The sequence below is a fragment of the Rhinoraja longicauda genome, chromosome 10 (assembly GCF_053455715.1).
Source record: "Rhinoraja longicauda isolate Sanriku21f chromosome 10, sRhiLon1.1, whole genome shotgun sequence".
NCBI lineage: Eukaryota > Metazoa > Chordata > Chondrichthyes > Rajiformes > Arhynchobatidae > Rhinoraja > Rhinoraja longicauda.
This window is the reverse complement of record NC_135962.1, coordinates 16283544-16310598: the sequence shown is the minus strand read 5'-3', so window position 1 is coordinate 16310598 and position 27055 is coordinate 16283544. Positions and strand designations below refer to the sequence as shown.

The following is a 27055-nucleotide window of genomic DNA, read 5'->3' as shown; positions in this document are numbered from 1 at the left end:
GACAATTTATAATTTTACTGAAGCCAATTAACCTACAGACCTATACATCTTCGGAGTGTGGGAGGAAACCGGAGCACCCAGAGAAAACCCACGCGGTCACAGGGAGAACGTACAAACTCCAAGCAGACAGCACCCGGAGTCAGGATCGAACCTGGGTCTCTGGCGCTGAAAGGGAGCAGCTTTACCGCTACGCCACTGTGCCGCCCGCCATGCCACGCCACTGTGCCTCATGTTCAAGAATGAATTATTTTCTAATGTTAAGTATAAGTATCTTATAACTGTCTTATAAGTCTCAAAAGCATTATCTTATAATCTCTCCCTATTTTAAGCATTCTCTATGTTGGCACATATTGGCAGCAGGCATGGTAAATATAGGGCAAAACGCACCATATCCTACAGGATGATAAGTTCCTCCTGACACACCTGTTAAATGCTTCAGTTGATGATGTGCTGCTGAGATCCTGATGCCAGTTTGGTCATAAGTGATAGGAGTAGAATTAGGCCATTCGGCCCATCAAGTCTACTCTGCTATTCAATCATGGCTGATCTATCTCTCCCTCCTAACCCCATTCACCTGCCTCCTCCCCATAAGCTCTGACACCTGGCAAAAGTATTGGTGGCAAGGTGACCTCCAAGTGGCTGTGTCCCATTGACATGGCATCAAATGTAGCGTCTCACACAATGCAATGCATATTGTGCCCACAAGGGTGTCTAGAGCTAGAAGGTCATAGCAACTTGCTAATGTCTGACCATTTCAGGTAATGAAGGCATTTTAATCCTGTGCACAGGATAATACTAGAAAAAAATGCACCGGCATACAAAATAGGGAGACAACAATCAGCATTCCAGCTTCTTTAGTTGTTCGGAAATGGCAAAAGAGGCAAAGGATATCTCAGGGTGACTCCTTAGAAACGATTGAACGCTGGAACTGTGATAACATAAACCACAATAATTAATCTTTATTACTTAAACTCTGGACTGATCATTCACTTTCCATTGTACAATCAGCTCAAAGCCATATACCCCTGAAAAGGCAAAAAGGCAGAAATACTTTTGTTCAATATTTTTTCATCATCATTTCAACTTTATCAACCAGTAGGCGCCAGAACTGTCAAGTGGAAACCTTGCAATTGGGCTGCTCATTTTGGGAAGTAGTTCGACTTTTAATTTCTTGAAGAATTTAGCAGGCATGCAGCATCTGCAGAGAGTAATGGACAGATGATGCTTTGGGATTGGACCCTTCTTCAGACTGCTGGAGCTTTATTCCAGCTTCCCCCCACCCCTCCCCCCAGTCCGTCAATCTGAAGAAGGGTCCCAAACCAAAAATGGTGCATGCCCATTCCCTCCACGGATGCTGCCTGGCCTGTTGAGTTCCTCCAGCATATTGATTATTGCTCATGATTCCATCATTTGCAGTTTCTCGTGTATTGATTTTAATGTCCGATTGGTTTAGTTGGGAATGAGCAGCAAGCAATTGCCAAATGTCTAAAATTCAGAGCTGTTGTCATTGCTGTGGGATACTATTCTCCTGGTCTAATCAACACCTCCCTCCTCCTCCTCCCCCTCCCCCCTCCCCCCCAGATTCTATCCCCTACCTACATACTATTAATTGGCCAATTAATCTACCAAATTGCACAGCTTTGTAATGTGGGAGGAAAACCTGAAGGACATACACAGGGTCACAAGGAAAACGTGCAAACTCCACACTGGCAGCAGAAGGGTTTTAGCCCGAAGGACTTGGGCCACTTGGGAGAGTGGGCAAAGAAGTGGCAGGTGGAATACAGCGTATCAAAGTGTACAGGCATGCTTATTGGTAGTAGGAATCCATTTTCTAATTGGGGAGAGAATTTAGAAATCAGAGGTCAAAGGGACTTGGGAGTGCTGGTATAGGATTCCCAAATATTTAATTTGCAAGTCGAATCAGTACTAAGAAAGGCAAATGCAATGCTAGCATATATTTAGAGAGGACTAGTATTTAAAAACAGGGGCGTAATGCTAAGGCTTTATAAGGCACTGGTCAGACTGCATTTGGAGTATTGTGCGCAGTTTTGGGTGCCTTATCTGAGGAAGGATGTGCTGGTGTAGGAGAGGGTTCAGAGGAGATGAACGTTTGATGGCACTGGGCTTGCACTTGCTGGAGTTTAGAAGGATGAGGGGGTCCTCATTGAATCCTACCAAATAGTGAAAGGTCTGGATAAGGTATATGTGGAGCGGATGTTTCCTCTCGTGGGAGAGTCTAGGACCTGAGACCATAGCCTCAGAATAAAAGGATGTACCTTTAGAAAGGAGATTAGGAGGAATTTCTTTAGTCAGAGGGTGGTGAATCTGAGGAATACATTGCCACAGACCGCTGTAGAGGCTGTCAATGGTTATTTTTAAGGTGGAGTTTGACAGATTCTTTATTAGGCAGAATCTTGATTATTACGGGTGTTATGGGTTATGGAGCAAAGGCAGGCGAATGGGGTTGAGACGGAAAGATAGATCACTCATGATTGAGTGGCACAGGAGACCTGATGGGCCCAATGGCCTAATTCTGCTTCTATAACTTATGAACTTATGAACATCACATCTCCAGAGAAGCTGCCTGCCCTGCTGAGTTACTCCAGCACTTTGTGTCCTTTTGTGTATTAACCAGCATCTGCAGTTCATTGTTTTTCCATACAGGCAGTGCAGGGAATAAACACTAGTTAGGAAAAAAATATTTTAATAATAAATTTAAAAAAATTAAATTATAAATTAAAAAATCTGACACATGTTATATGGTGGATTGTATAGATGTATACATCTAACACATGTTATATGGTGGATTGTATAGATGTATACTTCTAACACATGTTATATGGTAGATTGTACAGATGTATGCATCTAAAACGTGTTATGTGGTGGATTGAATAGATGTACACATCTAACACATGTTATATGGTGGATTGTATAGATGTAAACATCTAACACGTGTTATATGGTGGATTGGAGCATTTGGCCGGTACAGTGGTGCAGCGGTGAAGTTGCTGCCTTACAGTGATTGCAACGCTGGAGAGCCGGGTTCGATCCCGACTACGGGTGATTGTCTGTTCGGAGTTTGTACATTCTCCCCTGTGTGGGTTTTTTTCCGAGATCTTCAGTTTCCTCCCACAGTCCACAGATGTACAGGTTTGTAGGTTAATTGGCTCCGGTAAAAAATGTAAATTGTCCCTAGTGTATGTAGGATACTGTCAATGTGCGGGAATCGCTGGTCGGTGCGGACTTGGTGGGCCGAGGACCTGTTTCCCGCGCTGTATCTCTCAACTAAACTAAACAAAACTGAACTAAAATTGAGCTGGTAACTTGGAGGAGTTCTGGTTTCTCTGTTTATATTGGGATCCAGGCACTTCCAGACTGACACACCATGTTTACATTCAAGTGTCTGGTACTAATGATGTCTAAGGGATGAGTGAAATGAACCAGTTGCACTTGGGGCTGTGCGTAATCATCAAGAACACCAGAAACTCCAGACTGAGGCTACTCATTGAATTTATGTTTGAAAAATCGGCCGAATTACAGATTGCAGTTATCACTAATGGTTAGCTGTATGATTGGAAGATTTGTAATGTGATCTCCCTCAGTTGCTGGTCGTCATTGAAATGTGGAAGAAAACTGGAGCACCCAGACATAAGCCACATGGTCACAGGGAGAATGTGCAAGCTCCACACAGACAGCACCCGTGGTCAGGATCAAAGCACCGTCTCTGGTGCTGGAAGGCAGCACCACTGCACCACTGTGCCTCTAAGCTAAATTAAAAATGTGTGCAATATTTTGAATGAATATTCTCTACTAATTTTCCCCTGGTTTCCTCACTGCAGCACTCGGGAGATTCACTTTCATTCCCTGTAGACTCTAGGCCACATTAGGAGTGCTGGCAAACCATCCGAATGTAGTGTTTGTTGCAGAGCTGATATTCCAGAGATCCACCTATTCTTGGCATGGGATTTTCTGTGGCAAGTAATTTATTACTGCAAAGAGACCAACGTATTCTTCATCTCCAGGATGTTTAATGTAAAACCGCTGTACTCAAAGCAAACCACAAGATGTCAAGACTCAAATGCAGAAATTCATCGTACCAGTGTCCACGGCAAATGAATTACTGTGGAATAAATGATTCACAAGGTCATTACAATCTCCAGTCCATTGACTATGGTAGGTGTTAGTCTTCATCAGAGCTGAGGTTTTCCATTTAACACTGTTCGATCTAAATTGTGAAGGAAATGCGATTTAAACACTGAAACACCTCCTGCCCATGCATAGACATTGGCCTACTGTCTATGTGTGTGCCACAGCAGTATCTCCCCTTCTGTCTGTGGGGAATCACGGAGCCCTGTTGCTGTCAGTTCACCACTACAGTGCTCCACCTAATGGTTATTTGGCAGCAGCAAGTCACCCCTCCTGGTTGTGTGGCCCCTTGTGCTGTCTGTGTAACAAGTACCTCCTGCCCATGTGGCAGTCCAGTGTCCCACCTCCGTGGCACTGTCTATTGGGTGTGTGTTGATATGCTGACCCACCGGAGTGGTTTCTGAGGCAGTGCACTAGCCCAGTTGCTGTCTGTGTTCCTGCACAGAGCTCATTTCACTCTCTCTGCAGCAATACCACCCGTCCACTCTTCCCGTTCCACGTGTTCTTGTACAGTGCTGCTGAATCCTGCTTTGCCTCAATTCACCCACAGATTGCCTGCTACCAGTGGTGCACAATACCTGACCATCCATGAGAATATCTTCCCTACACTCATTTTGCCCGGAGAGTGCCCCTTTTGAGCCAGTATAGCACCCTGCATATCAATGCTATATTCCCTGCTACGTGTGCCAGGATCGTACCTTCTAGTGTCGGTATCCCGTGGGGCAGCACCTTAATTATCTGCGTGCCAAAGCAGGACTTTGTGCACAGTTCTTAAGTTATTGGAGCAGAATTAGGTTATTTGGCCCATCAAGTCTACTCCACCATTCAAATATGGCTGACCTATCTTTCCCTCTCAACCCCATTCCCCTGCCTTCTCCCCATAACCCCTGACACCCGCACTAATCAAAACCTGTACTCTCAATCACCGCCTTAAAAATATCCATTGACTCGGCCACCACAGTCGTCTGTGGCAATGAATTCCACAGATCCACCACCCTCAGCCGTTCATAACTGTGGATAATTCAACACAGTGCATTATCCCCACTGCCCAGGTGCCCACTCACATCAATTTAGACACCCCTCTCCGCTCAATCCTGTGCAACAGTGTCCCTGCCTCACCGCCCTTCTTCTGTTTGATGGACAAGCTCATTACGACATTTTAAAGCAAAAAAGAATTGGCAAATAAGACTGTATGAGGTTAATGGTGGAGAAATGTCTTGCTTCCAGGTCAGATTGTTTTAATAAATAGAATGCCTCTTTGATATCATTGTTAACATCGCACCAATGTTTTCTCTCAGCAGATGGTGCAATCGACACCAAATATATATTTTTTGTCCTGCCGTTTTCAATACACATAAGAGGTTGGTTGTCAAGGTGAAGTATGTGCATGAGGTGTTCTAAAAATGATCTGGAATACAGTCTGGGAAGCAGCTCCAACACCATCTTCCTGTCAGCGCTGGTTCCCCTGATGGTAGGCATTTAGATGTCACCCAGTTATCACTCCAGACCATCGCACACTGAGCCTCTCACTGGGATTTGACTTGGTATCAGCCTGAGGCTGTCGAGGTTGTCACAGAATGTCTACAAAAAACAGATATGAAAAACTGGAAAAGGGTCAGAGAAGTTCCGGGTCCAGAGGCATGGTTAGACCCTGGTGTGTCTGCAGGTCCGAGCAGCTCCTGAGGTGGTGGCTGAGGCCGAGGTGGACGGAGGCTCGTCCTCCCCTGTGTCGCTCTGATCATCCTTGTTCAGGCCCTGGCTGCTGATGTGGCTCTGGAGGGCGGCGGGCGTCAGCCATTCCTTGGGGAGGCAACTCTGGAGGAAGGGGATACAGGAACTGAAGTAAGCCAGTCGATTCACCCAGCGAGGGATCTCCTTGCCACAAAGAATCTAGGAAAGAAACAAACGCAGTCTGAGAGGAATTCCGAAGATAGATCAACCCCTCCAGTAACTTCAATAAAAAAAGCAAAGGGATAATTCTCTGAAGGGCCCCGACCCGAGACATCGTTTGTTCATTGGACGTGGAAAGGATGTTTCCAGTAATGTTTAGTTTAGTTAATTGTCACGTGTACCGAGGTATAGTGCTATCCAGTCAGCGGAAAGCTATACATCATTAGGAAAGACTATACGTGAATGGAAGAGACCAGGACAAGAGAGCACAGCCTCAGAATAAAAGGACATACCTTCAAAATGGGGATGAGGAGGAATTTATTTCGCCAGAGGGTGGTGAACCTCTGGAATTCATTGCCATGGATGGCAGTGGAGGCCAAGGCATTGGTATTTTTAAGGCAGAGATCGATAGGTTCTTGATTAGGAAGGGAGCCAAAGGTTATGGGGAGAAGGCAGGAGAGTGGAGTTTTGAGGGAAAAATAGATCATTCATAATTAAATGGGTTAAATGGACTAATACTGCTCCTTTGGCTTATGGTCTAATTCTCTCCACAGATGCTTCCTGACCCATTGAGTTCCTCCAGCACTTTGTGTGTTGCTCAATTCACTTAAATAGTTTGCTGCTTCGTTACGCTCAGGGGAAAAAAGGTTTGTACTGCAGGGATAATGCTTAATTATGCTTAATTGCAATAAAAACAAATTAAAAAAAATGCAGATGCTGGAAATCTGAAATGAATACAGAAAATGCTGGAAACACTGCAAAATTAGATCTAGTTACATCTGGCGAAGGGGCTTTGATCCGACATATTGCTAAGAAAGTATGTGGCAGTAAAGTGCAAGGTGACCACATATTTTTTTTTTTTACAAACAATCAGAACTTTAGCTCTACTCAGCTTGTCACATATGTCGTCTTATCTGTTGAGGAATGCTAGCAATTCTTTGTTTGTTTTTATTTAAGACCTTACAACCATCTTTGATGTAAACCATTCACTTACTTAGTAGTCTAAGTTTACTGTCTCATGTTAGTAACCAGTGTTATAGTGTCTAGTTTAGTTTAGAGATACAGCGTAGAAACAAGCGCTTTGGCCCACCGAGTCCGCACTGACCAGCAATCCCCGTTACATTAGCACACACTACATAATAGTGACAATTTACAATTATTTTCCGAAGCCATTTACCATACAAACCTGTACATCTTTGAAGTATGAGAGGAAACCGGAGCACCCGGGGAAAACCCACGAGGTCACGGGGAAAACGTACAAAGTCTGCATAGACAGCACCCATAGTCAGGATCGAACCAGGGTCTTTGGCACTGTAAAGCAGCAACTCTACCATTGCGCCACTGTGCCGCCCTAAGGTCCTATACTGTCTAGGTCTTATAATTGTTGTCAGTTTCAATTCTAAATTAGACTTTCAATGCACAATTAGAGCACATGGTATTGGGGGTAGGGTATTGACATGGTTAGAGAACTGGTTGGCAGACAGGAAGCAAAGAGTAGAAATTAACGATTCCTTTTCAGAATGGCAGGCAGTGACCAGTGGGGTGCTGCAAGGCTCGGTGCTGGGACCCCAGTTATTTACAATACATATTAACGATTTAGACAAAGGAATTAAATGTGACATCTCCAAGTTTGCGGATGACACAAAGCTGGGTGACTGCATGAGCTGCGAGGAGGATGCCATGAGGTTGCAGGGTGACTTGGACAGGTTGGGTGAGTGGGCAGATGCATGGCAGATGCAGTATAATGTGGATAAACGTGAGATTATCCACTTTGGTGGCAAGAACAGGAAGGCAGATTATTATCTGAATGGTGTCAGATTAGGAAAAGGGGAGGTGCAACGAGACCTGGGTGTGCTTCTACATCAGTCACTGAAAATAAGCCTGTAGGTGCAGCAGGCAGTGAAGAAAGCTAATGGCATGTTGGCCTTCATTGCGAGAGAATTTGAGTTTAGGTGCAAGGAGGTCCTACTGCAGTTGTACAGGGCCCTGGTGAGACCGCACCTGGAGTATTGTGTGCAATTTTGATCTCCTAATTTGAGGAAGGACATTATTGCTATTGAGGGAGTACAGCGTAGGTTCACCAGGTTAATTCCCGGGATGGGGAACTGACATATGATGAAAGAATGGGTCTACTGGGCTTGTATTCACTGGAATTTAGGATGAGAGGAGATCTTATAGAAACATAAAGGATTGGACAGGCTAAATGCAGGAAAAATGTTCCCGATGTTGGAGGAGTCCAGAACCAGGGGTCACAGTTTAAGAATAAGGGGTAGACCATTTAGAACTGAGATGAGGAAAAACTTTTTCACCCAGAGAGTTGTGAATCTGTGGAATTCAGAAGGCAGTGGAGGCCAATTCATTGGGTGTTTTCAAGAGGGAGTTAGATATCAAGGGATATGGGGAAAAAGCAGGAACGGGGTACTGATTTTAGATGATCAGCCATGATCATATTGAATGGCGGTGCTGGATCGAAGGGCCGAATGGCCTACTCCTGCACCTGTTTTTCTATGTTTCTATGTTTCAATCCCTGCATCACATTGCTGGTATTTTGTGGCAACATTAGATGATAGCAGCCAAATGTGCAGCTGATTTCCAATGCGATTTCAGATGACATCACATTAAAAAATGCGATATAAATCTCAGTAAGTTCCTTGGCTGTAGTGACATCATATGGACATTTTTAGATGTCCGCTTACTTTGAAACATGTTATTGTAATATACTGGTTTGAGTGCTAGCTTTTCCTTAACAATATGACAAGATAGTTTAATTTAGACATACAGTGTGGAAACAGGCCACTTAAGCCGCATCGACCAACAATCACCCCTGACACTAGTTCTATATTATTCCACTTTCGCATCCTACACACTAGGAGCAATTTACAGAAACCAATTAACCTACAACCTTTACGCCTTGGGCGACACAATGCTGAGACAGAGACCGGGTTCAATCCTACCTACGGGTGCTTTTTGTACGGAGTTTGCATGTTCTCCCTGTGGATTTTTTCTAGGTTCTCCAGTTTCCTCCCACACTCGAAAGACATACAGGTTTGTAAGTTAATTAGCTTCTGTTAATTGTAAATTGTCCCTAGTGTGCAGGTTAGTCCTAGTGTACAGGCTCATCGCTGGTTGGTGTGGACTTGGTGGGCGAAAGGCCCTGTTTCCACGTTGTATCTCTAAACTCTAAAGTTTTGGGGATGTGGGAGGAAACTGGAGCACCCAGAGAAAACCCATGTGGTCACAGGGAGAATGTACAAACTCTACAGTACCCGTGGTCAGGATCAAACCCGGGTCTCCGGTGCTGTACGGCAGCAGCTCTAATGTAGCGCCACTGTGCCACCCCTTAAATGATCAGAGTGTAAAATTAGACTGTCTGCAAAGAGTTAATACCTGGAGAACATTTGAAGCATCTTAAGTTTTAAGTTAAATCTTCCTATCAATGAATTCAAAATCATTGTCTAAAGATCTGACTTCAATCAGCAATAACAGATGAACAATAGTGGTCAAGCTCAGTTAAACTGATGAAGTTACAGAAACGCAGGTATACATGGGATCTCGGTGAAATGGAGTCAGTATATTCCATTACCATTCTGTCTTGGACTTTAATGAAACTGCTAACTAAGTGATGAAGTGGCTACAGGCTGTGATATATTACCCTGGGTAATCTTAACATGTGCATCAAAGGTGTGCACTCCAGGTCTGTCAATGAGCATTGATAATCTGGCACAGAGATGAAAGCTGAAACAAAATGAGAAGGAGTTTCTTTAGTCAGAGCGTGGTGAATCTGTGGAATGCATTGCCACAGATGGCTGTCGAGGGCACGTCAATGGATATTTTTAAGGCAGAGATTGAAAGATTCTTGATTAGTAAGGGTGTCAGGGATTATGGGGTGAAGGCAGGAGAATGGGGTTGAGAGGAAAAGATAGATCAGCTGTGATTGAATGGCAAAGTAGACTGATAGGCCAAATGCCCTAAGACTGCTCCTAGAACTTATGAATTTATGAAGACCCAGGTTCGATCCTGACTATGGATGCTGTCTGTCCGGAGTTTGTAGGGTCTCTCTGTGTTTGTGTGGGTTTTCTCTGGGTGCTCCGGTTATTCCCACACTCCAAAGATGCACAAGTCTGTAGGTTCATTGGCTTCTATTGATTGTCCTTGCCGTGTAGGATAGTGCTAATGTACCAGGTGATCGCTGGTCAGCATGGGCTCGGTTGGCCAAAGGGCCTGCTTTCACGCTGTATCTCTAAAGTAAAGACTAAACCTATGAAGGCCACTGGGGCTTAATAGCAATACCTTAGTTTCACTGTTTTCGTTACTGAGACTAATTTTTTTTTAATGGATATGTGGAATTTAAGCATATGGTTCTGGACAAGTGATTCAGAGCTCGAGCTGCAAGTTTGGTAACATAACTGTTATGGTAATGATTTCTGTATTCGATATGTATTCCTTCTAAAGGCAGAATGTAGAGTCAGAGAATCATACGGCACAGAAACAGGCCCTTCAGCCCAACTTGTCCGTGCCAACCAAGACTCGTCTAAGTTAGTTCCATTTGCCTGCATTTAGCCCTTATCACTCTAAACCTTCCATGTACTTTTACTTGTCTAAATGTCTTAAAAATGTTATTATTGTACCTACTTCCTCTAACATCTCAATCCATATATCCATCATCCTCAGTGTCAAAAAGTTGCCTCTTAGGTTTCTATTAAATATTTCCACTCGCACCTTAAACCTATGGCCTCTAGTTCTTGATACACCTACCCTGAGAAAAACACTCTGTATGTTCATTCATGATTTTATCTCTATAATATCTCCCCTCATCCTCCTGCGCTCCCTGATCTAAAGTCCTAACCTGCCGAAGCTCTCCCTCTTCCTCATGCACTGGTGTCCTTGCAACATCCTGGTAAATCTTTCCTGCACTCTTTGCAGTTTAATGACATCGTTCCCAAAGGAGGGTGTCCAAAACTGAACATGATATTCCCCCAGTGTGCATGCCTTTAAGTGGCATCACAAATACCCCAAATCTACCAACTGCAATGCCAACAGTGCCACCTCTCATCCGCTCACCTACATGTTGTTGGAGCAGTGCCAGATCGGAACAGGCTGAGAGGGAAAGCTGAACTCCCATCCTCGTGGGTTAATGAAGTAAGGAAACTCTGGTGCAGGCTGCGGCCGTTTGCCTGATAGAATATTCTGCTGTTTAGACAAATGGAGAAACTCGACTCTTTCTGTGGTTGGCATCAATTTGCAACTAACTTTGCTTTAGATTTCAGACTTTACAGATACAGCGTGGAAACATTGAGTCCGCGCTGACTAGCAATCACCCCATACACTAACACTATCCAGCACACGAGACAATTTACAATTTTACCAAAACCAATTAACCTACAAACCTGTACATCTCTGGAGTGTGGGAGGAAACCGGAGTACCCGGAGAAAACCCACACGGTCACAGGGAGAATGTACAAACTCCGTACAGACAGCGCCTGTGGTCAGGATTGAACCCGGGTCTTTGGTGCTGTAAGGCAGCAACTTTTCCGCTGCGCCACAATGCCGCCACTCAGGGAACTCGGGTTCTGTAACATATAATCTCGTCTCTAAATATTAAACAAAGAGGAGGCATATTTCCCTGTGGGATTTGACAGCAGAATATGAGAATGAATTGAAGTGATACAAAATACTGAGGGATAGTTCTGCCCAATAGGGCACTCAATCCAGCCAAATCCCTTTGCAAAACGGCAACGGCCCTTTGAAATTCAATTTGTTATCGTGTTTTATCTATTTGCTTGCACAGCCCATTAATTTTCATATTCCCTCTGTCAAGAGCGTCCTTTCACTTTTCTCAGCCGCTTCCCACGGGACTCTGCTTATACTTGCACTGGGGTCAGAAGCAGAATCTTGCTTCATTTAGCAAGGAGCCTCATAGTTTACATCTTGGCATTTGTCAAAGCCCAGTCAGCGTTTAAGTGCCTGCACAGAATAGGAATCCAAGTCCGCGCCATCAGCAGTCTTATTATATGCTCTCATTATATCACCTCACTGGGCCGACGGGACGGTTTGGTCAATGTATATGTCCAGCCCTGACTGATTACACAGATGAAGCTCAGGATAGGAATGTTATTGCCTACTTCCAGAGCTGCAGCCCATGCACCCGTACTTGGGAGAAAAGTGGAGCTCAGGTGACATTTTTTGTTGCTTTGAGATCTGCAACATGACAGATTTGTTGTGGGGCGACTAAAAGTGGTTTTGTATCTTGCACAGAGCAACAGATGGTATCTTCCGTAAAAGCATGGCCAATATGAGAGCAGTGTGCTTGGTTCGTTGCATGTTTTAACGAGTGTGCTTTAAGGACATGCAAAGAGATAACAACAATGTTTCACCCCATCTGTCTCCATCCGCCTGCCACCCTTCACCTCTCCCACATTCACCAATCACCAACTGGCCCCTGTCTCACCACTCCCCCCTCTCCTCTTTACACTGGCTCTCTTCCTGCTCCATTCGCATTCAGAGTTTTGACCTGAAGTGTGGTAATAAGACAGAGGATTAGCCATGATTATATTGAACGGTGGACCAAATCGCCTAGGATCGCCTTGAAATGCTGGAGTAGCTCAATGGGTCAGGCAGCATCTCTGGAGAAAATTGGACAGTTGACATTTCAAGTCGGGACCCTTCTTCAGACCGCCAGTCTGAAGAAGGGTCTCAACCCGAAGCATCATCTATCCATTTTCTCCAGAGATGCTGCCTGACCCGGTGAGTTACTCCAGCATTTCAAGTCTATCGTTGGTATAACTCAGCATTTGAAGTTCATTTTTATTACCAAATTGCCTAATTCTCTTCCAAGTTTTCTACGTTTGCTTTTATTTTCATTTTCAGTTTCTGTCTTCGTTAAATTATTTGGCCAAAATATCCTGCCCTGTGGGATCAGAGTGGCAAGAACCCCTGCATTTAGCTGGGGAACACGGGAAAGACCAGATTGCACTGGTCCCGGGACCCCTCGTACTTACACGTGCATCGGTGCCTTTGACTCAGTTTAAGTCCCACAATTGTAACAGCTCCACAAACGTGGCTGCACTCTAGCATTACCCTTTGGAATCATCCATCACAGACAACATGATTCAGTCCATAAACTGGGATAACACACAGAAGCTAGCTGCATGAAAGGATTAGAGGATTAATTTTGTGGCAACAGCTGAGAGATTTGCATGGAATACATTTATATATCTCATAACTGAGATTTACATCTGAGGTTTGCTTATCAAGATGACAGCTGAGTTATTTCAATCGGGGATAAAAAAAAAAGTACTGGATGTATGTCAGGCAGCATCTGCAGAGAGAGAGAGTTAACCCTGAACAAGAAGGGTCTCGACCCGAAACGTCACCCATTCCTTCTCTCCTGAGATGCTGCCTGACCTGCTGATTTACTCCAGCATTTTGTGAATAAATACCTTCGATTTGTACCAGCATCTGCAGTTATTTTCTTACACTAACCCTTCAGGTCAATCGCCCTTCATCAGAACTGATGGAGTTAACCCTATTTATCTCCCCATATATGACCTGTTAAGTATTTCCAAGATTTTCTGCTTTTTTACATTTCCAGCATTAAGATCCAGTTTAGTTTATTGTCACAGGTACAGTGAAAAGCTTTTGTTGCATCTGAACCAGTCAGCAGAAAGATAATACATGATTATAATTGAGCCATTCACAGTGTACAGATACATGATGAAGGGAATAAAGTGAATAATGTTTAGTGCAAGATAAAGCCAGTAAAGTCCGATCAAAAATGGAGGATAGAGACCCTCGGACTATTTTTGATCGGTCTTCACTGGACTTTACAATCAACATTGTTTGCTGATTTTTAATGATTTTGTCTGGCTGTGGCATCCAGGCTCAAAGGCGATGACACAGTTTAAAGTATGTGTCAGAGTCATAGAAATATACAGCACAGAAACACCTTTGTCCCACCTTGTCATGTGGATATCATTGAGTACAGAATCGGGCTATAAGGTGATGCTTTAATGTTCAATTACCCCCTTGCACTTACAAATCCTCACTTGCAAGGTTATCCAGAGGCTGCAATGGATCGTTCGCACTGCTGTGAAGATTGTTGGCGGCAACCTTCCCCCCATTGACGAACGGTACACTGCAAGGGCCAGGAAGCGAGCGGGCAAGATCATCTCTGACCCCTCTCATCCTGGCCACAAAATCTTTGAAGCATTTCCCTCTGGAAGGCCACTCCGGACTGTGAAAGCAGCCACAGCCAGACATAAAAACTTTTTTTTTCCACTAGTAGTAGTTCTACTCAATAACCAAAGCCTGTAGTCTCTTTTTTGTTTATTTTCATGTTTAGACCGTAATGTAACCTTATTGTTTTGATGTGTTTATGCTTTATTCTTAATTGTTAACTGTATGTTTGTGTTGTCATTTGTGAGCGGAGCACCAAGGCACGTTCCTTGCATATGCACATATTGGACCAATAAACTCATTCATTCATTCATTCATTCATTCATTCATTCATTCATTCATTCATTCATTCATTCATTCATTCATTCATTCATTCATTCATCTATTCATTCATAAGATTAAGGAAACATGAATGTGTTTCTCCAATAGGTAAAGCATTTGGGGAAAGGGAACTGCCAATAACATAAACTCTGACAAAATGTGTAGGGAGGAACTGCAGATGCTGGTTTATACCGAAGATAGGCACAAAAAGCTGGAGTAACTCAGCGGGTCAGGCAGCATCTCTGGAGAGAAGGAATAGGTGACGTTCTGGGTCAGAACCCTTCTTCAGACTGAAAGATAGAGACGCCCAGGACAAAACAGAGCCGGCAACAGATGACCTCAGGAAGGCAGTCCACAATGGCGTATTGTTGGCTGGGAAAGATGTGCTAATGACAGGGATTTAAGGATGCGAATAGTGGTACTAGCAGGATGACTAGGATGGGGGAGGGGAGGAGTGCGGTGGGAAAAATAAATGGAGGAGTTATTTGAAATTTATTTTTTTGAATTTTTTTAAAGATTTTTTTTAGAGAGATTAACATTTATACCGCAGGGTTGTCAGCTGTCCAAGCAAAATATGAGATGCTGTTCCTCCAATTTGCATGTGGCCTCACTCTGACTATGGCGGAGGCCCAGGACAGAAAGATCAGTAAACTCATACTTGTCTTCAGTATTTCATCTACTCAGTAGAAGGGATTTAGCCTGTAGGCATGGGTCCGATAGAGAAACCCCTGGAGGGTTATCCTTGCTAATCTCCATTAAGAACTCACCTCAATTTCAAGTTAACAATTAAAAGCCAGAGAATCTAAATCATACAAACAACAGCGGAAATTGCCATGCCGTTCAGTGCATAAGAGGTTCAATTTAGAAGGTGCACTCCCAAATGCATTTACCAAATGACGAGGCATCCCATCTCTGACCTCTACGCAAACCAGAAATAAGTTGAAGGTCTAGCAGACCTCAGCATTGAGTCCAGGAGTGGAGCACAGACGTTCCAAGATGAGAGGTCTGGAACACCTCACACGAGTCAAAGATAGCAGGCGTCATAGAGTAATGGAATCATACAACATGGAAACAGGACCTTCGGCCCAGCTTGCCCAAGGTGCCCCATCTACACAAGCCCCACCTGCCCGCATTAGGCCGATATCCCTCTAAACCTTTCCTATCCATGTACCTGTCCAAATGTCTTTTTAAATGTTCTTATAGTTTATGTGTCAACTATCTCCTCCGGCAGCTCACTCCATATACCCACCACCCTCTGTTTGAAAAAGTTACCCCTTAGATTCCTATGAAATCTTTTTTTTAATCTTAAATCTTTAAACTTTCCAGTTAGGATGGTTGGCATGTGTTGTATGAACTCAGTTGACTGGGGTCACTGCCCCTAATGACAAAGGTAAGTGTTTTGTTTATTTTCCTTCACTTTAGTTTAGTTTAGAGATACAGTGCGGAAACAGGCCCTTCGGCCCACCGAGCCTGCGCTGACCAGCAATCCCCGAACACTAGCACTATCCTACACACTAGAAACAATTTACCATTTACAGAAGCCAATTAACCGATAAACCTGTACATCTTTGGAGTGTGGGAGGAAACTGGAGCACCCTGAGAAAACCTATATGGTCACGGGGAAAATTTACAAACTCCATACAAACAGCACCCGAAGTTAGGATCGAACCCGGATCTCTACCGCTGTAAGGCAGCAACTCTACCGCTGCACCACCGTGTCACCACGAAGAAACTTAATCTATAATTATTTTCTACTAGATTCAGGAGTTTGTAAGTAATAAGTTTATCTTTTGAATCAATTTTTATTCTGGTACATTATTTAAATTGAATGAACTGTCTTCAGATGTTTCTGATTACTGGAGACATTGTAAACTGTTCAAAGGCCTTTGAGGGCAGTGAACTGCGATCACGAACAGGACCTTGGGTCCACAGCCTGAGGCCTAGTCATCGGCCACAGCCCTCTCCCCACAATGGGATGCACACACAGCAGTCAAATCTCAATCTCTATTAGTCCCACAACACTGCTACAAGTACGAGGCCGTAAGGTGCAGAAGGTGGCTGCTGGAGGAGATAAATATGAGTAATCACAAATGGCCAGACACATGAGAAAAATAACAGGTTACAAAATGTAACCTTGTTTCCCACAATTCATTATGTTATTTTGTGTTGAGTTCTCCGTGTATAGCACGACAGACTCCCTTTCATAGACTACAGCGCTGCCTTTAACACCATTATCCCATCCAAGCTCATCACCAAACTCACGGGACTTGGAGTCAGCACTCATCTCTGCAACTGGATTCTCGACTTTCAGACCCACAGACTCCAATCAGTGAGGATATGGGAGAAATCATCCTCCACGATAATCCTCAACATTGCATACACAAAAACATCTGAAAAGTACAAGGGATAGATTCGGTCTTGGGCAGTCAAGGAATTATCTGTTACAAAGTTAATTGAAAAAAAGTGATTATTCAAGAAACTGTATACAGCAGACCTCAGTCCTCCTATCATTATCAGCCCTTCCAAACTTGTTACCCACTGCAGGTAACTCGGTCTCTGCACCTCTCTTCGCAACTGGATCCTCGACTTAAACATCAATAGAATACGATCGATACAAATTGACAACATAACCATTAGTACAGGAGCACCTCAAGGCTGGGTGCTCAGTCCCCTGCTCTACTCACTCTATGCCCATGACAGTGAACATTTACCGATGACCCCACCGCTGTTGGACGAATTACAGTTAATCTTGGGTTTCAACATTTCTGATGACCTCTCTTGGACCCACAATACCTCAACACTGATCAAGAAGGCTCACCAGCGTCTCTTCTTCCTGAGGAGACTAAAGAAGGTCCATCTGTCTCCTCAGATTCTGGTGAACTTCTACCGCTGCACTATCGAGAGCATCCTTACTAACTGTATCACAGTATGGTATGGCAACTGCTCTGTCTCCGACCGGAAAGCACTGCAGAGGGTGGTGAAAACTGCCCAACGCATCACCGGTTCCTCACTCCCCTCCATTGAGTCTATCCAGAGTAGGCGATGTCTGCGAAGGTCGCGCTGCATCGTCAAGGACAGCTCTCACCCCAACCACAGATTGTTTACCCTCCTCCCATCTGGGAGGCGCTACAGGTCTCTCCGTTCCCGGACCTGCAGGTTCAGGAACAACTTCTTTCCTGCGGTCGTTACCTTACTTAACTCTGCGCTTCGGTGATTGCTGCCATCCCCCCCCCCCCCCCCCCCCCCACCCTCCAACCCCGCCTCGGGCACTCCTCCCATCAGTGACTGATCTCGCTCACCGGAATTTCCACTACCGCTACTGAATTACTGTATATATTATATGTTTTACTATTCCATCGCATGCACTCTGGTTAAGATGCTAACTGCATTTCGTTGTCTCTGTACTTGTACACTGCACAATGACAATAAAGTTTGTATTGTATTGTATTGTAATAAGGAGTACAGGAGGAAGATCAATCATCTGATTGAATGATACCAGAATAACACCTTGCTTTCAACACCTGTCAAACCTAAGAGCATTTGGTGATTTTAAAAGAGAAAGCCCGAGAATCTATATATCTGTGTTCGTCGACGGGATGGTGATGGAGAGAGTCAACAACTTCAAATTCCTGGATGTGCATATCTCTGAAGATCTGTCCTGGACCCAACACATTAATGTAATCCTAAAGAAAGCCCATCAATGCCTCTACTTCCTAAGAATATTGAAGAGATTCGGTATGTTGAATATTCTCTTGAACTTCTACAAGTGTACAGTGGAGACCATTTTGACTGGTTGCACCTTGACCTGATTTGGCAACTCAAATGCCCAGAAACTGAGGAGGTTACAAAAAGTGGTGAGTACTGCCCAGTCCATCATGGGTACTGACCTCCCCACCATCGAAGGGAACCATAGGAGACACTGCCTCAAAAAATGGTGAGCACTGCCCAGACCATCAAGGGTACTGACCTCCCCACCATCAAAGGGAACTATAGGAGGCACTGCCTCAAAAAGTGGTGAGTACTGCCCAGTCCATCATGGGTACTGACCTCCCCACCATCGAAGGGAACTATAGGGGGTGCTGCCTCAAAAAGTGGTGAGTACTGCCCAGTCCATCATGGGTACTGACCTTCCATCCATCGAAGGGAACTATAGGGGGTGCTGCCTCAAAAAGTGGTGAACACTGCCCAGTCCATCATGGGTACTGACCTCCCCACCATCGAAGGGAACCATAGGAGACACTGCCTCAAAAAATGGTGAGCACTGCCCAGACCATCAAGGGTACTGACCTCCCCACCATCAAAGGGAACTATAGGAGGCACTGCCTCAAAAAGTGGTGAGTACTGCCCAGTCCATCATGGGTACTGACCTCCCCACCATCAAAGGGAACTATAGGGGGTGCTGCCTCAAAAAGTGGTGAGTACTGCCCAGTCCATCATGGGTACTGACCACCCCACCATCGAAGGGAACTATAGGGGGTGCTGCCTCAAAAAGTGGTGAACACTGCCCAGTCCATCATGGGTACTGACCTCCCCACCATCGAAGGGAACCATAGGAGACACTGCCTCAAAAAATGGTGAGCACTGCCCAGACCATCAAGGGTACTGACCTCCCCACCATCAAAGGGAACTATAGGAGGCACTGCCTCAAAAAGTGGTGAGTACTGCCCAGTCCATCATGGGTACTGACCTCCCCACCATCGAAGGGAACTATAGGGGGGGCTGCCTCAAAAAGGCAGCCAGCAGCCAAGGACCCACACCAGCCTGCCTACACACACATTTCACTCCTGCCATTGGGAAGAAGGAATAGGAGTCTGAAAAATGCAACATACAGGTTCAGGAACAGCTTCTGCCCAACAGGCATCAGGCTGTTAAAAACTATGAACTCTAACTAAACTCCAAACTACGAATCACTTTGGTTGCAATCGGGACTTCAGGCCTTGTTTTATTTTGCATTATATTAGATTTAATAATTTATTTCAATTATTTTTCTTTTTTTTTGTTTATTACGTTATCTATTGAATATTGTGTTCACAAACCTGTTGTGCTACCGCAAGTAAGAATGTAATTGTTCCATTTCGGTACGTATGACAATTAAACACTCTTGACTCTGGAATAAATTATGCATTAGCTCCTCTCTAATGATGCACTCAGTTAGCCAACAACTTTATATATGTTTTACATTGTTTAAACCAGGGATCGGCAACCTTGTTCTGCATAGGGGCCAGGGCCCATGTCAGTGAGCGGATGGCAGGCCACATCTATCGCCACAGTTAATAAATGGAGGTAATAATAACAATACATAACAATAATACATACTAACTAAACTTTGACTTATATTTATATATTTAAGCAATATTATGTCTACTGAACATAACAGTTAGTTTGAGACACTGGTATTGAACCTACCCACACTTCTCTCTGTCTGTCTGTTTATCTGTCTGTCTCATAGCAGTTAGTGTGACACTGGGTGTTGTTTTTCGCTCAAAGGACTCCTGCTAAACTATTGCTGTAACAGTATAACTAATGTTAGAATCATCGTAAATCTATTAGCATTTTACCAGGTTTTGCTAAAGGTAATATGAAAGTACAGTCGCCCCATAGTGTTTCTGGACTCGATCTCTCATCTTTTCATGCCCTTCCTAACGCTTCATTCACTGCCCCATATCTCGACCATAACCCGTGCTGTGAGTGGCCGTTGAGCGGAATGGAGGGAGGGCAAGGACAGGAGGATGCAAGAGCGTGTGGAGGGTATGGACTAAGAGAGAGAGAGTGAGTCGACGGGTTTCGTCTCACTCTCTCTCTCTCTCTCTTACCGAGAGAGATTGCCGACTCCTGGTTTAAACAGTGATAAGATGCTGAAGGTGAGGAAGTAAACAGAAGCAAGGAATGGACGATTTACAGGAAATTATAGTTAAAACCCTCGGAATCAAGAGGGTAGTGATAATGAATCTGCTTCTTCTAATGGATGGAAATACAGAATTATATGGTTACGTATAGGATGGTGGGGTTATGTATATTCCATTCAATAGATTGTAACTTCTGATTACATGCTCATCGGAAAGATAGGTAACAGGAAGGTGAGTACACAAAGATAAATTCAGCCAAGATGTGACAGGAATCTAGGTCTTTTTCTCTTCCTCACTTAGAGAACTATCTAACATAGAACAATAGCTTTGGCATTGGGGAATCCTACAGGACAAATTAGAACATACTGCAAAACACATTAATTTTACAGCATAAAGTAAATCCATTTGAAAAGCATATAAAGACGCTCTTTTTAAATTAATCTGTGTGCGTGCGCGTGTGTGCGTGCGCGTGTGTGAGGATGCATGTGTTCATAATTTACCATGTAGGAATTTAAGAGGTCGTTAATTAAAACGCATATTCTCATAAAGTAAATCCGCTTTCTAAAGGTCCTCTGGTTTCCTCCCACACTCCAAAGATGTACAGGCTTGTAGGTTAATTGGCTTTGGTAAAAAATATATAAATTGTCCCCATTGTGTAGGATAGTGTTAATTTGAGGGGATCGCTGGTCGGCACAGGGTGAGTGGGCCGAAGAGCCTTTTTCCACACTGTATCTCTAAACTAAACTAGACTAAACTAATGTGTGCATGCGTGTGTGTGTGTGTGTGTGTGTGTGTGTGTGGGAGTGTGTGTGGGAGTCTGCCTGTATGTGTGTGAGGGTGTATGTGTGTGCGTGTGTGTCTGTGTGAGTGTGTGGGCACATTCACAATATAGGATTGTTAAAGTACATTCATTAAAACGCATGTTCTCCTACCTCTGCCAGGCCTGCAGAGAAGTGGTTGCAGTTCTTGTGCATGAGATGGTAGGCATTGCCCTTGAACTCCTTCCCAAGCTCCTCGATAATTTTGTCGACATCTTCCTCCGTAAAGTCTGTGGTGCCGAGAGCGATGGCCTCTCTGAATAAACACAACAGGTTTCATTCATGTAACAGGGTTACGTGCAGCGCATAGAGATGTAGTGAGGCAATGGTCACAGTCAATGGGTGTGCAGTTCATCTCATTAAGGACATGGATGAACAGCAAGAGATCAGCACAATTTCTATATTTGCCTCACACCATTTTGACATTTTTAATAGTTTTAAGGGACATGTCTGTCCACCTTTCTGGTAATCAGTAACTTTAATTTGTAACCATGCATTCATTCACCAACAAACACAATATTTAATTTGTATATTTTAGAACTTGGGTGTATATGAAAAGATCGTCAGGTTTGATGTAGTTTAGTTTATTTTATTATTGTCATGTGCACTGAGGTACAGTGAAAATACTATGCAAGGGCGGCCTAGTGGCACAGCAGTAGAGTTGCTGCCTTACAGCGCCAGAGACCCAGGTGCGATCATGACTATGGGTGCTGTCTGTATGGAGTTTTCCGCCTCCCTGTGACTGTGTGTGTTTTCTCTGGGTGCTCCTGTTTCCTCCCACACTCCAAAGACGTGCAGGTTTATAGGTTAATTGGCTTTGGTTAAATTGTAAATATTCCCTATTGTGTAGGATAGTGTTAGTGTATGGGGCGATTGTTTGTCGTTGTGGACATGGTGGGCCGAAGTGGCTGTTTCCACGCTGTATTTCTAAAGTCTAAAGTCTAAAAATTACAATCTCTATTTCTGGTGACTGAAAACATCATCAGTCCATCGTCTCCAGAGATGCTACCTAACCCAGCACTTTGTGTCCAGCACTTTGTGTCCTTTTGTGTATTAAACCAGCACCTGCAGTTCCCTGTTTAAACATTCAAGATTCGGTTGAATTTTTATAAAACAGTGGTCCAGTCTCAAGTGAAGTATTGTGTTCAATTCTGATTGTCACATTATAGGAAGGATGTAATTGCAGTAGAGAAAGAATTGTGAATTGACAGATATTGGATAGACAGAAGAGTTTGCGACTGTTGTTTGTGGGAAGAAAAATTGAGAACAGATTTGATTAAGGTGATGATGAGGGGACTGTGCAGAATGGCTATTGGGAGGCTGTTCCTTTTAGTGGAAAGGTCAAGGGCATGAGATCACAGGTATTAAATAATGGCAAAGAGAATGAAAAGTGATATAAGGGAAATAAAATCTACGCCCTGGGTTACTGGAACTGGAAAATGCTCTGCTTATAGAAGTGTTAGAGGCATGTTCCATGTGGCCTTTGCAAAGAATTGATAAATATAAATTTACAGAAAATGTGTGGGAATTTGTGAAGGCGCAACGGTAGAGTTGCTGCCTAACGGCGCTTGCAGCGCCAAAGACTCTGGTTCAATCCTGACTACAGGTGCTACCTGTAGGGAATTTGTACGTTCTCCCCGTGACTACGTGGGTTTTCTCTGAGATCTTTGGTTTCTTCACACACTCCAAAGACGTACAGGTTTGTAGGTTAATTGGCTTGGGTTTGTATACTTGGTATAAGTGTAAATTGTCCCTAGTGTGTTGGCTTGTGTTAATGTGCGGGGATCGCTGGTCGTCATGGTCTTGGTGGGCCGAAGGGCCTGTTTCCGCACTGTATTTCTAAAAAAAAAGAACCACAACAAAATGTTGGAACTGCAGGGTTGCTCTGGTAAAGAGCCACCGTGGACAGGATGGGCTGAATGGCATCTTTCTGTACCATAAACATTCCATGATTCCATGAACTAAGGAGTTAAACGAGTCATAGGTCCACTGTAAAATTGGAGCTTATTCCTGTGAATTCCAATGGCAGGTTTACTTTGCAAGATCGCCAATATTGATTTTGCAAATCTTTATAAAGTTCATCTTTGTTTGAGCATGATTATTAGGGGCTCTAATGGCGCAGCAGTTATTTAGTAATGTGCTGCATGCTCCTGAATAACAAATTGTAAATACGAGACTAGCACCCGGGGAATAAAAAAAATAACAGCCAATGTAAATAAAGAGCAGCAAGCAGTAAATGGACCTTTATTATAGACAATTTATAAGGAGTTTCGCTGAGCAATACCTTCAGCTTCCAAATTTGGTTTGGAAATTAAATTTGCATTCATGGGGATTATTATCTGCACACATTAAAGTTAGTTCATCCAAATTCTGGTGACCGGTAAATGTTTCTATTTGAACAACACATAAACAGTCAAGACAATCTTGTTCAGAATGAAGAATGTTAATGCAGGATTCGGCCATTTTATTAAGAGACACTTGAATGGATTTATTGATTGTTAGATGCTGACCTTTCATTTATCTGTACACCAGAGTAAAGAGCATTGGCACTCAGTCATGAGGCAGCTTTCATATTTTACCATCTGACCACTGTTTCACCCCGGTCAAATTATCAGGATGCATCACAGCATGGTTTGGGAACAGCTCAAATTGTGGACACGCCCAGACCATCAAACAAACCAACCTCCCTTCCATTGACTCCATTTACACCTTATGCTGCTTCGGCAAGGCCACCAGCATAATCAGGGATGAGTTGCACCCCGGCCATTCCATCTTCTCCCCGCTCCCATCAAGACTAAAGGTACAGAAGTGTGAAAACGTATACCACCAGATTCATGGACAGTTTCTTCCCAGCTGTCATCAGGCAATTAAACCATCCAACCAACAATTAGAGCGTGGTACTGAGCTACCATCTGCCTCATTAGAGATCCTCGGACTATCTTTAATCAGACTGTACGTTATACGTTATACACACTAAACGTTATTCCTTTAATTTTGTATCTGTACACTGTGGACAGTTCGATTGTAATCATGTATAGTCTTTCTGCTGACTGGATAGAACATAACAAAAAAAAATGTCACTGTACCTCGGTACATCTAACAATAGACTAAACTAAACTAAACTGGATGCTCGGGTGAAGGGAAGTCCCTTTGCTCTGTCTAAACCAGAGTACTGCATTCCTTACCATGATGGTTTTCTGCTTCATGAGGCAGCAGATGAAATCGTCATATCAAAATGGCAGGTGAACCATGCTACTGAGGTTGTCGTTTGAGCTCAAAAATGCTGGATTGTAATCAAACCATGCATTATAAATTAGAACTGTAATCAATCCCTTTCCCACAAACAGGTCACACACCAAAAACGACTAATCTAAACAGAATTTCACGGCCATATTATTATTGCTCTAATAGGAAAGCTTTAGAGAGATGTAGGCCAAACGTGGGCAAATGAGACTAGCTTAGGTGAGCATCTTGATTGGCATGGATGAGTTGGGCTGAAGAGGCTGTTTCCATGGTGTATGACTCTCATAGACAATAGACAATAGGTGCAGAAGTAGGCCATTTGGCCCTTCGAGCCAGCACCAACATTCAATGTGATCATGGCTGATCATCTAAAATTAGTACCCTGTTCCTGCTTTCTACCCTTATCCCTTGATTCTGTTAGCCCTAAGAGCTAACTTTCGTGGTGCAATTAACAGAACTTAAAATCACAAGCTGCCTCTCCCTGAAGCTTTGCATGTGCACAGTTGTGCTGCAGTTAAAAGGAGTTGTTGCAATGGAGCTTCCTTCTGAAGGAGAATGACAACCCAAAACATCATCTGTCCATTTCCCTTGACAGATACTGCCAGACTCACTGAGTTCCTCCAGCAGTTTGACATATGTTACCAATGTCACTGGTTTAACAATGTGGCTACATCCACACTCAACGCTTCCTTTACAACAAAGGTCTAAATGGATTGAAATACTCATTGACCAAAAATGATATTGTAAAATTCTTCTTAAGGGGTGGCACAGTATTGCAGCTAGTAGAGCTGCTGCCTCACTGCACTGGAGGGCAGGGTTCAATCCTTTCCTCCAGTGCTGTCAGTGTGGAGTTTGCACATTCTCACTGTTGCCATGTGGGTTTTCTCGGGTGCTTTGGTTTCCCCCTCCATCCCAAAGATGTGCAGGTTTGTCGGTCAATTGACCCTCTGTGAGCAGGGAGTGGATGAGAAAGTGGGATAACATAGAACTGGCGTGAATGGATGATTGAAGGTCAGCATAGACCCGATGGGCCGAAGGGCCTGTTTTCATATTTGTATCGCTAAACTAAACTTATCCATCATATATAGGATGCCATTATGTCCTCACTTCAATTCACTATGATGTTAGAACTGGGGTCGGCATGGTGGCGCAGCGGTAGAGTTGCTACCTTACAGCACTTGCAGTGCCGGAGACTCGGGTTCGTTTCTGACTACGGGACCTGCTGAGTTACTCCAGCATTTTGTGAATAAATACGGGAGTTTGTACGTTCTCCCCGTGACCAGCGTTGGTTTTCTCCGGGATCTTCGGTTTCCTCTCACTCTCCAAAGACTTGCAGGTTTGTAGGTTATTTGGCTTGGTATAAGTGTAAATTGTCCCTAGTGGGTGTAAGATAGTGTTAATGTGCGGGGATCGCTCGTCAGTGCGGACTCGGTGGGTCGAAGGGCCCTTTTCCATGCTGTATCTCTAAACTAAACTGAACTAATTCCTGTGTAGGAAGGAACTGCAGATGCTGGTTTAAATCGAAGGTAGACACAAAATGCTGGAGTAACTCAGCGGGACAGGCAGCATCTCTGGAAGGAAGGAATGGGTGACATTTCGAGTTGAGACCCTTCTTCAGTTCCTCCTGCTATTTATTTTGTCCTTTGCGACTTACTACATAGGATCCTCAGATGTGCGCAAACTGCATTGTGTTTCCTTCAATAATAAATCCTTACTTGAATTTAAATGTTTCCCCCAACTCAGCAGCATTTCCAGGTGTGATCTCGAATATTCCACTGAAAGAGTAGGGGTGGCCACCATAGGCGTACTCTGACAAAGAGAGCAGAGAAAAGGTGACTCGAGCAAGGTTCAGCAACTCACAGGAATGTAATCCCTCCCCAGACACGCACTGAATGCACAATGTGGTGGAAGCTGTTTGTTCGGCTCTGATTCTGAAACATCCTAATAATGCAATGAAAAAACAAAGCGGTGGATGGTGTAGGTGAGAAAGTTATATCAATATTCCATGGACAACATACATCAGGAGGATTAGGGATTTATCAGTGCCACAGTTTGAGAATTGACATATAGACCTTAGTAGCGTTGAAGGATATGGATGACACATTAAACGTTGGGGGTATAAGTATAGGGATATGTGTGTGTATCTTTAACTTTATAGAGCAGCACAGTGACAGTGGTAGAGTTGCTGTCTTACACCGCCAGAGACCCGGGTTCGATCTGACTACAGGTGCTGTCTGTACGGAGTTTGTACGTTCTCCCTGTGACCTCTGGGTGCTCCGGTTTCCTTCCACACTCCAAAGACATACAGGTCTGTGGGTTAATTGGCTTTGGTAAAATTGTAAATTGTCCCAAGTGTGTAGGATAGTGTTAGTGTTGGCACAGACTCGGCGGGCCAAAGGGCCTGTTTCCGTGCTGTATCTAATGTCTAAAGTCCAATTATGGCATGAATGCACATAGATTATGCATGTCTTTTAGATGATTACATTTTCGACTTTGCCCCCTCCCTCACCCTCCCCCCTGCTCCATGCTCTTCCCACTGGATCCCCTTGCCCCCTCTTCCTCACCCTTCCCCTCCCTCGGTTCCTCCCATCTGCCGCCACTCCTCCTTAGCTTAGT

General features: G+C 44.0%; 1 protein-coding gene across 2 annotated transcripts in view; it reads right to left on the bottom strand.

The window, feature by feature from the left end:
- Positions 1-2768: 2768 nt before the first annotated feature.
- LOC144597615 (deubiquitinase DESI2) overlaps positions 2769-27055 on the bottom strand; it is a 105122-nt gene continuing 80835 nt past the window's right edge. For both annotated transcript variants that reach the window (XM_078407123.1, XM_078407124.1), the window contains exons 3-5: positions 26155-26248; positions 21311-21452; positions 2769-6036 (exon numbers count right to left, since the gene is read on the bottom strand). In XM_078407123.1, the coding sequence (XP_078263249.1) occupies positions 5791-6036; positions 21311-21452; positions 26155-26248 (482 nt within the window). In that variant the 3' untranslated portion in view covers positions 2769-5790. The remainder of the gene's footprint in view (positions 6037-21310; positions 21453-26154; positions 26249-27055) is intronic.